Below are 14,776 nucleotides of genomic sequence, written 5' to 3'. Positions count from 1 at the left end.
TCGGCCCCTCGAGCTAATTCCGGCACCGCCTGAAGATAACAGCCCTGGCTTGGGATGGCAGCTTTCACTCCTCTGGATCAGAGGGTCATGGGTTCTGCGTCCCACCATCACTGATTTGAGACAATATGGACATTAAACATTTATCGTCAGAGATCAGTTAACAGTCAACGACATCATTGTGGGTCTGGAGTCACACGTGGGCCAGATTTGAGACAACAGTGTGGACGGGCATTGTCAGGTGCTAGGACTGAGGGAGGGCTGCACTGCCAGAGGTACAGCCTTATAGTTGTGCCAAAGGCGATAGGATTACTCTCAGCAGTTCGCTCGGGTGGATGTAGAAAATTCCATGGATTCTTTTTTTTAAAAAATTGGCAAGCAGGTATATTCTCCCTGGTCCCTTGACCAATAATTATCCCTCAATCAGCATCACCTAAACAGATTGTGGCATGTCATTAGCACCTTACTATTTGTGGGAGCTTGCTGTGCACAGATTAATTGTTGCAGTTTTGACATTACAATAGCAACTAGAAAAGGTTTCTCTGATCTAGCGGGGAGAGGCTAACAGGGCCTAGCATGCATTATTCAGCTTTAATTAACCTCAAACTGAGTGAGTTGCTGAGCCAAATGGGCCTTTATTTTAAAAGGCCATTCACAGGGTCTGGGTGTTGTGTGTGTTTACTGCCCATCGGGTCATTAAGAGTAAACCACCTTGCGGCAAGTCTGGAGTTACATGTAGGTCAGACAGGATTTCTGTCAGACGGTATCAGTAAACCAGACGGGCTTCATTTGTTACAAAGTGCCTAAGGTGGATGCTATTTAAATGCACCTTCTTTCAATTCTAGGCATATAAATGATTTGGATGTGAACATAGGAGGTATAGTTAGTAAGTTTACAGGTGACACATAATTGGAGGTGTAGTGGACAGTGAAGAAGATTACAACGGGATCTTGATCAGATGGGCCAATGGGCTGAGGAGTGGCAGATGGAGTTTAATTCAGATAAATGGGAGGTGCTACTTTTTTGGAAAGCAAATCTTAGCAGAACTTATACACTTAATGGTAAGGTCCTCGGGAGTGTTGCTGAACGAAGAGACTTTGGAGTGCAGTCATAGCTCCTTGAAAGTGGAGTCACAGGTAGATAGGAGAGTGAAGGAGGCGTTTGGTATGCTTTCCTTTATTGGTCAGAGTACTGAGTACAAGAGTGGGGAGGTCATGTTGTGGCTGGACAGGACATTGGTTAGGCCACTTTTGGAATACTGCATGCAATTCCGGTCTCCTTCCTATCAGGAGGATGTTGTGAAACGTGAAAGGGTTCAGAAAGGACATTGCCAGGGTTGGAGAGTTTGAGCAATAGGGAGAGGCTGAACAGGCTGGGGCTGTTTTCCCTGGAGCATTGGAGGCTGAGGAGTGACCTTATAGAGGTTTATAAAATCATGGGTAGCATGGATAGGGGAAAATAGACAAAGTCCTTTCCCTGGGATGGGACTGTCCAGAACTAGAGGGCATAGGTTTAAGGTGAGAGGGGAAAGATATAAAAGACACCTAAGGGGGAACATTTTCACACAGAGGGTGGTGTATGTGTTTGGAATGAGCTGCCAGAGGAAGTAGTGGAGGCTGGTAGAATTGCAACATTTAAAATGCATCTGGGTGGGTACGTGAATACGAAGGGTTTAGAGGGATATGGGCCGGGTGCTGGCAAATGGCACTAGATAAATTTAAGATATCTGGTCGGCATTTAGGAGTTAGATCAAAGAGTCTATTTCTGTGCTGAACATCTCTATGATTCTATAATTACACCATGCTATATGAATGAGCAGATAAGTGCTGATCCAACCAATGGCATCCATAGACCGTGAGTGAATAAAACCGTCCTTCTGTTTGTAAATGCAGAATCTGTGCAGAGAGACGTGATACATGGTCAGACCATCAGGTCAAAGGATGGGAGAGATTCTCAGGGCCATAGAGAGAGAGCTGTTAAACCTGGAGCAGGATAGTGAGATCTTTCCCACCCACTTGAGAAGGCAGATGGGCCTCATCTGAAAGTCTGCACCATCCCCATTGCAGGCATCCCTCAGTATTGCACTGCAGTGTCAATCACTCAAAGCCTGAAGGAGGCTTTGGAGAGGTAACCAGACATTCAGAGATATTTTCATCCATTTCTAACACATCGGGGACAGGGGTCACCATCCAAAGAGAGGGCACAGGAGGAGAAAGGGAGCAATGGGAGACGGAGAGCGCGAGCGCGATGGGGAAGGGGAAGGAGGATATAGAAGGTATTTATTAAAAAAAAGAAAATCTTCATAAACTGGACATTTGGATACAGAGGTAGAAGACAGAGGGTGGTGGTAGAGGGTTGTTTTTCAGACTGGAGACCTGTGACCAGTGGAGTGCCACAAAGATCGGTGCTGGGTCCACTACTTTTTGTCATTTACATAAATGATTTGGATGTGATCGTAAGAGGTACACAGTTAGTAAGTTTGATGATGACACCAAAATTGGAGGTGTAGTGGACAGCGAAGAGGGTTACCTCAGATTACAACAGGATCTGGACCAGATGGGCCAATGGGCTGAGAAGTGGCAGATGGAGTTTAATTCAGATAAATGCGAGGTGCTGCATTTTGGGAAAGCAAATCTTAGCAGGACTTATACTCTTAATGGTAAGGTCCTGGGGAGTGTTGCTGAACAAAGAGACCTTGGAGTGCAGGTTCATAGTTTCTTGAAAATAGAGTCACGGGGGATAGGATAGTGAAGAAGGTGTTTGGTATGCTTTCCTTTATTGAGTACAGGAGTTGGGAGGTCATGTTGCGGCTGTACAGGACATTGGTTAGGCCACTTTTGGATTATTGCATGCAATTCTGGTCTCCTTCCTATCGGAAAGATGTTGTGAAACTTGAAAGGGTTCAGAAAAGATTTACAAGGATGTTGCCAGGGTTGGAGGATTTGAGCTGTAGGGAGAGGTTGAACAGGCTGGGGCTGTTTTCTATGTAGTGTCGGAGGCTGAGGGGTGACTTTATAGAGGTTTATAAAATCCTGAGGGGCATGGAGAGGGTAAATAGACAAAGTCTCTTCTCTGGGTCCAGAACTAGAGGGCATAGGTTTAGGGTGAGAGGGGAAAGATATAAAAGAGACCTAAGAGGCAACTTTTTCACACAGAGGGTGGTACGTGTATGGAATGTGCTGCCAAAGGAAGTAGTGGAGCCTATTAAATTTGCAACATTTAAGAGGTATCTGAACGGGTATATGAATAGGAAGGGTTTGGAGGGATATGGGCCAGGTGCTGGCATGTGGGACTAGGTTGGTTCGGGATATCTGATCAGCATGGATGAGTTGGACCGAAGGGTCTGTTTCTGTGCTGTACATCTCTATGACTCTGATTCATCTGCCATCTCCCCCCCTCTCTCTAAGAGACTGGGTCTCATGAGGTGGTTTGAGTTGCTGGGTATGGAGCGTTTGAGTTAGAAAGAAAGGTTGGACTGGCTGGGACTTTTTTTTCACTGGAGCGTAGGAAGTTGAGAGATGACCTTATAAAGTTTCTAAAATAATGAGGGGTATAGATAGAGTTAATGGTAGTTGTCTTTCCCTAAAATGGTGGATTTCAAGACTAGAAGGCACATTTTTAAGGTGAAAGGAGAGAGATTTTTTAAAAAAAACATAAGAGGCAAATGTTTCACACAGAGAAAGGCCGTACTTTGGTGGATTTCAGCTCTTTTGTCCTTGTTTGAACCAAGGCTGTAATGAGATAAAGAGGTGGAGGGATATGGGCCAAGTGTTGGCAAATGGGACTAGATTGGGTTGGGATATCTGGTCAGCATGGATGAGTTGGACCGAAGGGTCTGTTTCCATGCTGTACAGCTCCATAACTTTATAACAGAAGGAAGTGACACAATCATAGCATTGTTACAACGGGGAGGAGGCCATTCAGCCTATCTCAGTGCTCCCCTTAAAACAAGCGAGAAACAAAATAATTAAACTTAAAAACTTAAATAAGGAGAAACCCACATAGCCAACTGGTAAAATGTCATTTGAAGTTTGACAAGGTGAGCAGTCAGAAAGGGATAAACTTCCTGAGGAACTGGTGGATGTAGGTACAAATACAACCTTTAAGAGACATTTTGATAACTACATGAATAGGAAATCGGAGGGATATGGGCCAGGAGCAGGCAGGTGGGACTAGATTAGTTTGGGATTATGGTCAGCATGGACTGAAGGGTCTGTTTCCCTACTGTATGATTCTTAGGGTCTTTAATAGGGTCAGCACGAGTGGCTGTGTTTTTAATCCAACATCTGATTATTCGGGCTATTTGACCACAGAAGCATCACTTACAAGCACAATCTTATCCGCCCCCAGTGTACACATCTCTTTTCCATAAATTCATAAAATTTATAAAAGGCACAGGACTGTTCAAACTGGAGAACACATGGTGTAAAACTCAATCTGTTAATAGCTACAATACTCTCTGCATGTCAATCCAACAGCAGGAGACGTCAATCAGCTGTTGAAGCTTGCTGTTAGGATAGAATCCCGACAGTGTGGAAACAGGCCCTTCAGCCCAACAGATCCACACCAATCCTCCGAAGAGTATCCCACCCAAACCCATTCCCTTACCCTATCACTCTACACTAACCCCTTACGAATGCACATAGCCTACACATTCCTGAGCACTGGGCAATTTAGCATGGCCAGTTCACCTAACCTGGGCATCTTTGGATTGTGGGAGGAAACCGGAGCACCTGGAGGAAACGCATACAGACACGGGGAGAATGTGTAAAAGCCACACAGATGGTTCCCCGAAGTTGGAATTGAACCCGGGTCCCTGGCGCTGTGAGGCAGCAGTGCTAACCACTGAGCCACCATGTCACCCTACTTTGGTGGATTTCAGCTCTTTTGTCCTTGTTTGAACCAAGGCTGTAATGAGATAAAGAGGTGGAGGGATATGGGCCAAGTGCTGGCAAATGGGACTAGATTGGGTTGGGATATCTGGTCAACATGGATGAGTTGGACAGAAGGGTCTGTTTCCGTGCTGTACATCTCTAGGACTTTATGAGAAAGGAAAGTAACAGAATCACATCATTGTTACAACGGGGAGGAGGCCATTCAGCCCATCTCAGTGCTCCCCTTAAAAACAAGCGAGGAACAAAATAATTAAACTTAAAAACTAAAATAAGGAGAAACCCACATGGCCGACTGGTAAAATGTCATTTGAAGTTTGTCAAGGTGAGCAGAAGCCAGTCAGAAAGGGAGTCAGCGTGGAGTCCTTACCGATTCCCTTATACCGCGGTGGGTTTGCTTTCTCATCCAGCTGTAACTGAGTCTTCACATATTCAGTCGGAAAGGTGATACAGATTTCAATTCCTCCTGCAATCCCACCTGCACAAGAAAAATCACCAACATTTAAATTCCAGATAATCACCAGGACGAAAATATTATGATTGCTTTTTCTTTTGATTAGATTAGATGACATTACATTAGTGTGGAAACAGGTCCACACAAGTCCACGCCGCCCCGCCGAAGCGCAACCCACCCATACCCCTACATCTACCCCTTACCTAACACTACGGGCAATTTAGCATGGCCAATTCACCTGACCTGCACATCTTTGGACTGTGTGAGGAAACCGGAGCACCCGGAGGAAACCCACACAGACACGGGAAGGATGTGCAAACTCCACACAGTCAGTCGCCTGAGGCGGGAATTGAACCCGGGTCTCTGGCGCTGTGAGGCAGCAGTGCTAACCACTGTGCCACCGTGACGCCCCACTTCTCTCAGCAGTGTGAAAGAAATGTACTTTACATAATATCGCACATCTCCCACCCTCACAGCATTCATATAATGCCTTTCCCAACCTCAAGGTGTTGATATAGTGCTGTTCCCAACCTCAGGATATCACTACATCGCATTACAGCCAATGCAGTCCACTGAAAGAGTCACTGTTGTTGGGACACAGGAGTCAATTTACTCACAGCAAGCTCTCACAATGAGATAATAGCCACATAGCGGCAGTTCTCACTGTGATGGTGCATAACGGCCTGGTACAGCAACCCTGCTCTGCCCAGTACCGTAGAAAACTACAGAACGTTGTGTGCACAGTCCGGACCATCACAGAAGCCAAACTCCCATCTATGGACTCTACTCTGACTTAAAACAAGAATGATGAGTACAGGAGTTGGGAGGTCATGTTGCAGCTGTACAGGACATTGGTTAGGCCACTATTGGAATGCTGCATGCAATTCTGGTCTCCTTCCTATCAGAAAGGTGTTGGGAAACTTGAAAGGGTTCAGAAAAGATTTACAAGGATGTTGCCAGGGTTTTGAGGATCTGAGCTACAGGGAGAGGCTGAACAGGCTGGGGCTGTTTTCCCTGGAGGGTCAGAGGTAAAAACAATGACTGCAGATGCTGGAAACCAGATTCTGGATTAGTGGTGCTGGAAGAGCACAGCAGTTCAGGCAGCATCCAAGGAGCAGCGAAATCGACGTTTCGGGCAAAAGCCCTTCATCAGGAATAGCGGCAGTGAGCCTGAAGCGTGGAGAAATAAGCTAGAGGAGGGTGGAGGTGGGGAGAAAGTAGCATAGAGTACAATGGTGATTGGGGAGGGGATATAGGTGATAGGTCAGGGAGGAGAGGGTGGCCTTCATCCCCTCCCCCACTCACCCATTGTACTCTATGCTACTTTCTCCCCACCCCCACCCTCCTCTAGCTTATGTCTCCACGCTTCAGGCTCACTGCCTTTATTCCTGATGAAGGGCTTTTGCCCGAAACGTCGATTTCGCTGCCTGAACTGCTGTGCTCTTCCAGCACCACTAATCCAGAACCTGGAGCGTCAGAGGCTGAGGGGTGACCTTATAGAGGTTTACAAAATTATGAGGGGCGTGGATAGGATAAATAGACAAAGTTTTTTCCCTGGGGCTGGGGAGTCCAGAACTAGAGGGCATAGGTTTAGGGTGAGAGGGGAAAGATATAAAAGAGACCTAAGGGGCAACTTTTTCAGGTAGAGGGTGGTACATGTATATAATGAGCTGCCAGAGGAAGTGTTGGAGGCTGGTATAATCGCAACATTTAAAAGGTATTTGGATGGATATATGAATAGGAAGGGTTTGGAGGGATATGGGCCGGGTGCTGGCAGGTGGGACTAGATTGGGTTGGGATATCTGGTCGGCATGGACGGATTGGACCGAAGGGTCTGTTTCTATGCTGTACATCTCTATGACTATATCCACACCTCTCATTTCCATGGAAAGACTGCCAACATTATCAAAGACCCCTCCCAACCTGATAATGCTCTCTTCCAACCTCTTCCATCAGGCAGGAGATACAGAAGCTTGAAAACACACACACACACACACACACACACACACACACACACACTCCAGCAGGTTCAAGAACAACTTCTTTCTAGCTGTTATTGGACTGCTAAATCGACCTGTCTAACTTGAAATAATGTTGATCTAATTAATGTTGGTCTTGCTCTGTGTACCCCCTGTGCAGTGTAACCCTGTATACCTCACTCTGTCTGAACACCCTATGACCTATGTCCTTATTTGCTATGATCTGCCTGTATTGCCCTCAAAACAAAACTTTATACTGTACCTAGGTACATGTGACTACAATAAATTAAATCAAATCTTTTTTATTCTTCACTCATCACAGGATGTGAATGGCGAGGTCAGTATTTATTATTTATAGATATTATTGCCCAGAGGACAGTTAAGAATCAACCGCGTTGCTGTGGGTCTGGAGTCACATGTCGGCCAGACCAGGGAAGGATGGCAGTTTCCTTCCCTAAACGACATTAGTGAGCTAGATGGGTTTCTCCAACAATCAATAATGGCTTCATGCTCATCGTTAGACTCTTAATTCCAGATCATTTTTTAAAATCAAGTTCAAATGCCATGATTAACTGCGGTGGGATTTGAAACCAGGTCCTCAGAACATTATCTGAGTCTCTGGACCAATAGTTTATCGATAATACTACTGGGCCCTTGGTTTGCGAGTCTCCAGGAGCATAGAACATAGAATATTTCAGCGCAATACAGGCCCTTCGGCCCTCAATGTTGCGCCGCCCTGTCATACTAATCTGAAGCCCATTCCACCTACACTATTCCATGTACATCCATTTGCCTGTCCAATGACGACTTAAATGCACTTAAACTTGGCGAATCTACTACCATTGCAGGTAAAGCATTCCATACCCTTACTACTCTCTGAGTAAAGTAACTCCCTCTGACATCTGTCTTATATCTATCTCTCCTCACTTTAAAGTTGTGTCCCCTCGTGTTTGCCATCCCCATACTTGGAAAAAGGCTCTCCCTGTCCACCCTATCTAACCCTCTGATTATCTTGTATGTCTCTATCAAGTCACCTCTCAACCTTCTTCTCTCTAATGAGAACAGCCTCCAGGCCCTCAGCCTTTCCTCGTAAGACATTCCTTCCATACCAGGCAACATCCTAGTAAATCTCCTCTGCACCCTTTCCAAAGCTTCCACATCCTTCTTATAATGCGGTGACCAGAACTGTACACAATACTCCCAAGTGTGACCGTACCAGAGCTTTGTACAGCTGCAGCATAACCTCCTGGTTCCGGAACTCAATCCCTCTATTAATAAAAGGCCAAAACACTGTATGCCTTCTTAACAACCCTGTCAATCTGGGTGGCAACTTTCAGGGATCTGTGTACATGGACACCGAGATCTCTCTGCTCATCTGCTCTCCTAAGAACCTTACCATTAGCCCAGTACTTTGCATTCCGATTACTCCGGCCAAAGTGTATCACCTCACACTTGTCCACATTAAAATCCTTATGTATTTTTTTCCAGGAGCTGGTCAAGGACAGAACATGAGCTGAGTCACAGGGAGAAATACCTCAGCCTTTCTCTGGCTCCTGATGTGGAATACTTAGCACCAACATAGAAGACACACCCAGCCAGACCTTCACTGCTGGGCTACCAGTCCCATGGTACCTCGGGGAGTCCTGCAAACCCATCCTCAAAACATTACATATAGGATAACAGGAAGGTGACAGGGAAAGACCAGCCTTGGATTCCTCTGAAAGGATTCTGACAGCAATACTATAAAACCAAAGTCACACCACGGTGACCAATTCAGCTGCAGGAAGTTCTATAACGCGATGGTTGCATTCCTGGGTAACCCTGCGTTATAGAAAAGAAAATCGCACTTTAGAAACAGTGCTTAAAGTGTTGGCGATGTAATCATGTTACAGCCACCACATGTTGCTTCTAAAGCTCAAAGTTTTACAATGTCCCCAATTTGTCAATTGCATTACAGCGAATTTGTGTTAATATCGTAGCAGAACGACCTGCACTTGTTATCCTGATTCACAGTAAAGACAACAATTTTCCTTTAGCATTTAGGAGAAAGTGAAAACTGCAGATGCTGGAGATCAGAGTCGAAAGTGTGGTGCTGGAAAAGCGCAGCATGTCAGGCAGCATCTGAGGAGCGGGAGAGTCGATATTTCGGGCAAAAGCCCTTCATCAGATTTTCTATAAGGTTTTCTGATGAAGGATTTATGCCTGAAATGTCGACTCTCCTGCTCCTCGGATGCTGCCTGACCTGCTGCGCTTTTCCAGTGCCACACTCTTCCTTTAGCATTTAGGAGAGGAAGAGGCGACTTGATTGAAAAAAATGCAAGATCCTGAGGGGTCCTGGCAGGGCTGCTGGTGGAAAAGATGTTTCCTCTCATGGGAGAATCAAGAACTAGGGATCACCGTTCAAACATCAAAGATCACCCACTGAAACATTTTCGTCTCTCGGAGGAGAGAGAGAGTTGTTGCATGCACCACATCTTCAGGAAAAGAATTTCAGACTCTTGACATTTTTAACGCAGAGGTAAATAGATTCTCGATAAGCCAGGGGTGAAAGGGCATTGGTGCAGGGATCCAATCAGCTGTGATCTTACTGAATGGCGGAACAGATTCAAGGGGCTGAGGGCCCTGTCTGCTCTTGGTCCGTAAAGGGGCACAGTGTACGGAGACACGTTGCTGCGGCCCACTTGCTAGCTCACCTGTTCCTGGCATTATGGGGTAACTCACTCGGACACACCAGGAGAGTACAGAGGGTGTGCAATGCTTTTTTCACATTGAGTCGTTAAACAGAAACCCTGGCTGTCCACTCTGGAGGGTAGGAAAGGTATCACTGCCTTGGTTTCGAAGAGGGAGGGGGAACATCACCTGGGTCCAGGCCAGTATTTCTCACAGTAACACATCGTGTAATTATCCCACAGCATTCATGGAAGTTTGCTGTACACAAATTGACTCCTTACATCTTCCATTCTAAAGACAGACTGCACTTCGTAAGTACGGAATTATTTCAAAAGCATTTCAGTCTTTCCTATTAATGCTTTCTTTCCCTTTTAAATTTACATAATATTTATTGCACTGTGTCAGAAAAAAAACATATTGGAAGCTCCAAGGAGGAAGGACTGTGGTATTAAGACTAATCAACCTGGATTTGTTCAATGATGCCTAAGGGAGTGGGAGATTTGATTCATTTTCCGTTCCTAATGAAGATGGCAGATTCTCTTATGGTGCAGAATGGGAGGAGCCCTGTCTCTGAACCATAATCACAGAATCCCAACAGTGTAAAAGCAGGCCATTCGGCCCATCGAATCCACACCAACCCTCTGAAGAGCATCCCACCCAGACCCATCACTTCCCTGTAACCCTGCATTTCCGGATAGTGATCCCACTGAACCTGCACATCCCTGGACACTATGGGGCAATTTAGCATGGTCAATCCACTCTAACCTGCACTTCTTCGGACTGTGGGAGGAAACTGGAGCTCCCGGAGGAAACCCACGCAGACACGGGGGGAATGTGCAAACTCGACACAGACAGTCACCCGAGGCTGGAATTGAACCTGGGTCCCTGGCGCTGTGAGGCAGCAGTGCTAACCATGGCAGATCCAAGTCCCACTCCTGGTTTTGAAGGTCAAGGAAGGTGTATTCATAAACACAGGCACATGGATTGTGAATCAACCCACCGATCCTTACAACACATGGACTCCTGGTCAGCTGTATGATGGGAAGACGTTGTTTCCTGTACCACCATAATCCATGGTTAACTGCAACAAAGAAACCTAGAAAATAGGAACAGGAGTAGGCCATTCGGTCCTTTGTTCCTGCTCCATTTGATAGAATCATGGTTAATCATCCAACTCAGAATCCCGCTTTCTCCCCAAACTCTTCATCATAAGAACTTGAGCCAACTCCTTCAATGTTTTGGTCTCTATTACTTTCTGTGACTGAGAATTCCACAGGGTCCCCCCTCTCTGGGGTAAGACATTTCTCCTCATCTCAGTCCCAAATGGCCTACCCTGTACCCTTACACTGTGCCTCTGCATCTAGACTCCAGAGTCATCGGGAACCTCTCTCCTGTGTTTACTCTATGTCTAATCCTGTTACAATTTTGTAGGATTCTTTAAACTCAGCCCGCATTTTATTCTTCCAAATTCCTGTGAATATCGTCCGAAGCTTAACAGGTTTCTAAACAAACCAAAAGCAAAAGAACTGCAGGTGCAGGAAAGCAGAAGAAAATACATAAATTGTTGGAAGAACTCGGCAGGTCTGGCAGCATCTGTGGAGAGAAAGCATAGTTAACATTTCAGGTTACAGATTGCAGAACTCTGAAGAAGGGTCACTGGACCCAGAGCTCTGCTTTCTTATTCCGCAGATGCTGCCGAGACCTGCTGAGTTTCTCCAGCAATTGCTGCTCTGGTTTCTATCCAGTCTCTCTTCATGTCTAACTCCTGAGATGACAGGAAATACTGGGAAACCTTTCTTGCTCTCCCTGTATGGCCAGAACATCCTTCCTCAGGTAAGGAAGCCAGACCCACAACACGATGTCAAAGTACACGCCACTAGGGCGAGGCCACCCTAAACTCCCGTGAAGCAGCATTACGTCACTGGAGCTATATAAATGCAGGTAATTGTTGTACAGCGCATCAACGGTGAGGTGAGGGCTTTATAAATTGATCTCTTAAAAATTGATGGCGGCATGTTGTGGCTAGCACTGCTGCCCCACAGCACCAGGGTCCCAAGTTCAATTCCAGCCTCGGGTGACTGTCTGTGTGGAGTTTGTACATTCTCCCCGTGTCTGCGTGGGTTTCCTCCGGGTGATCCGGTTTCCTCCCACAGTCCAAAGATGTGCAGGTTAGGTGAACTAGCCATGATAAATTGCCCGTAGAGTGTAGGGATGTGAGAGTTAGGTGCATTAGTCAGGGAGGAGAAAGTGAGGACTGCAGATGCTGGAGATCAGAGTTGAGAGTGTGGTGCTGGAAAAGCGCAGCAGGTCAGGCAGCATCCGAGGAGCAGGAGAATCAACATTTTGGGCATAAGCCCTTTACCAGGAATGAGGCTTGTGGCCCAGTGGGTGTGGGGGGGGGCGGGGGGAGCTGCTGAGACATAAATGGGAGGAGGGTGGGGCTGCCGGAGGTAGCTGAGAAAGCGATAGGTGGATGAAGGTGACGGAGAAGGCAATAGGTCAGAGGGGGGAGTAATAGATGGGTCTGGAGGATGGTGCTGGGTTGGAGGCTTGGGACTGGGATAATGTGGGGGGAGGGGAAATGAGGAAGCTGCTGAAATCCACATTGATCCCGTGTGGTTGCAGGGTCCCAAGACGGAATATGAGGCGTTCCTCCTCCAGACATTGGGTGGTAACGGTTTGGCATTAGTCAGGGATAAATGTAGAGTAATAGGATATGGGGAATGGTCTGGGTGGGTTACTCTTCGGAGGGTCGGTGTGAACTTGTTGGGCTGAAGGGCCTGTTTCCACACTGGAGGGAATCTATCTCTGGGCGTTACCGCAAGCAACACAGCAGAAAAATCCTGGGGGTTTCGAAATAGTGAGTTTTCATTGAATGATTCTGTTAATTAGTCTTCAAAATACTGCAGGGGGGTAAGATGCTCTTTGATTGGGTGCAGCAATTAAAGGCACATTACTAACTTTCAGAAATATATCTAAGCAGATTTAGCAACCCCTATGTGGACAAAGTTGCATTTGTATAGCACCTTTCATGAACCAAGGACATCTCAAAGTGCTTCAAAGGTAATGAAGTAAAATCTGAGGTATAGGGAGAAACGATTGGCCTAGTGATATTATCGCCGGGCTGTTAATCCAGAAACCCAAATAATATTCTGGGGATCCTCTCGGGGTCAAATCCCATCACAGCAGATGGTGGAAACGGAATTCAATTTTTTTTAAAAACTGTCTAATGATGTCCACAAATCCATTGCCGATTGTTGTAAAACCCCACCTGGCTCACTCATGTCCTTTAGGGAAGGAAACTGCCATCCGTACCCGGTCTGGCCTACATGTAACTCCAGACCCACAGCAAGGGGTGGACCCTTAACTACCCCCAGGCATGGGCAATAAATACTGGCCTAGCCTGAATGAATAAAGAGAAAACATGCAGCAACCAATCTGTACACAGCAAGCTCCCACAACCAACGACATGATCATCACCAGTTCCTCTGTTTTCGTTTTGTTGTTGGAGGATAAAGGTTTAGATAAAGGTTTAGGGTGGCATGGTGGCACAGTGGTTAGCACTGCTGCCTCACAGCGCCAGAGACCCAGGTTCAATTCCCGCCTCGGGCAACTGTCTGTGTGGAGTTTGCACATTCCCCCTGTGTCTGCGTGGGTTTCCTCCCACAGTCCAATGATTAGGTTAGGTGAATTGGCCATGCTAAATTGCCTGCAGTGTTAGGTGAAGGGGTAAATGTAAGGGAATGGGTCTGGGTGGGTTTCTTTTCGGAGGGGCGGTGAGGACTTGTTGGGCCGAAGGGCCTGTTTCCACATGATAAGTAATCTAGTCTAAAAATATAAACAGGGGAATCCCCCAGCTGTACTTTAAAACCCGCCTGAGTGTGGGAAAGGGGTCTCACACGAACATCACACCTGAAAAGGCCGTCACTTCCAACTGGGCCAGACCACCGAAGCCCCATGGGGACAGCACCCTCCACAGGGGCATCACCCCCTCCCCCCCCCCACCCCCTCCCCAACACAAACACACACACATATCACCCCCTACACACACACACACACACACACCACCCCCTACTCCCCCACACGGACATCACCCCCTCCTCCCCCTACATCCCCCCAACACACACACATAACCCCCTACCCCCCCAACACACACACACACATCACTCCCTCCTCCCCCTACCCCCCTCAACACACACACACACACACACACACCACCTCCTCCCCCTCCACCCCCCACAACACACACACATACACACAGGGGCATCACACCCCCCCACCCCAACACACAGGGGCTTCATCCCCTCTTCCTCCTCTCCCCCCCCCCCCCCACACTCCCCACACTCAGGCTTCAGCCCCTCTTCCTCTCCCCCCACCCCACCCCCACACTGGGACTTCACCCCCTCCTCTTCTTCCCCCGCCCCATACACAGGAGCATGACCCCCTCCTCTCTCCCACACACACAGGGGCAGTATACCCCACACAAACATTCACACCGCCCCCTGACAGACAGACATGGACTGACACGGGATGGTAATTGCTTTGAAAGTGAATTCTTTGCCCCTGCTTTCAGCTTTGCTCAGACTGTACGCCTGCTGGCAAGCTCAGGGACAGGAGCATCACCGAGGTACATGAGTCAGCACAAATATAAGAAGCAGTATTGGCTGCCAGGGCAACACCCCATAAACACAGGCCAATCAACAGCCACGGCTCCCTCCCAGATTGCAATGACTGTGATTGTTCGCCTGGTGACAAACACTGGCCTGATCTGTTCAAAATGTTTG

General features: G+C 47.2%; 1 protein-coding gene across 1 annotated transcript in view; it reads right to left on the bottom strand.

The window, feature by feature from the left end:
• The window catches only part of LOC140488078 (tricarboxylate transport protein B, mitochondrial), a 79,386-nt gene that overhangs the window by 33,115 nt on the left and 31,495 nt on the right, over positions 1-14,776 (bottom strand). Inside the window, exon 2 of the mRNA XM_072587794.1 lies at positions 5,260-5,367. Within this exon, the coding sequence (XP_072443895.1) occupies positions 5,260-5,367 (108 nt within the window). The remainder of the gene's footprint in view (positions 1-5,259; positions 5,368-14,776) is intronic.

The sequence above is a fragment of the Chiloscyllium punctatum genome, chromosome 17, assembly GCF_047496795.1.
Source record: "Chiloscyllium punctatum isolate Juve2018m chromosome 17, sChiPun1.3, whole genome shotgun sequence".
Classification (NCBI taxonomy): Eukaryota; Metazoa; Chordata; class Chondrichthyes; order Orectolobiformes; family Hemiscylliidae; genus Chiloscyllium; species Chiloscyllium punctatum.
Note: the sequence above shows the minus strand (reverse complement) of the source record. Positions and strands in the feature narration are given on the sequence as shown.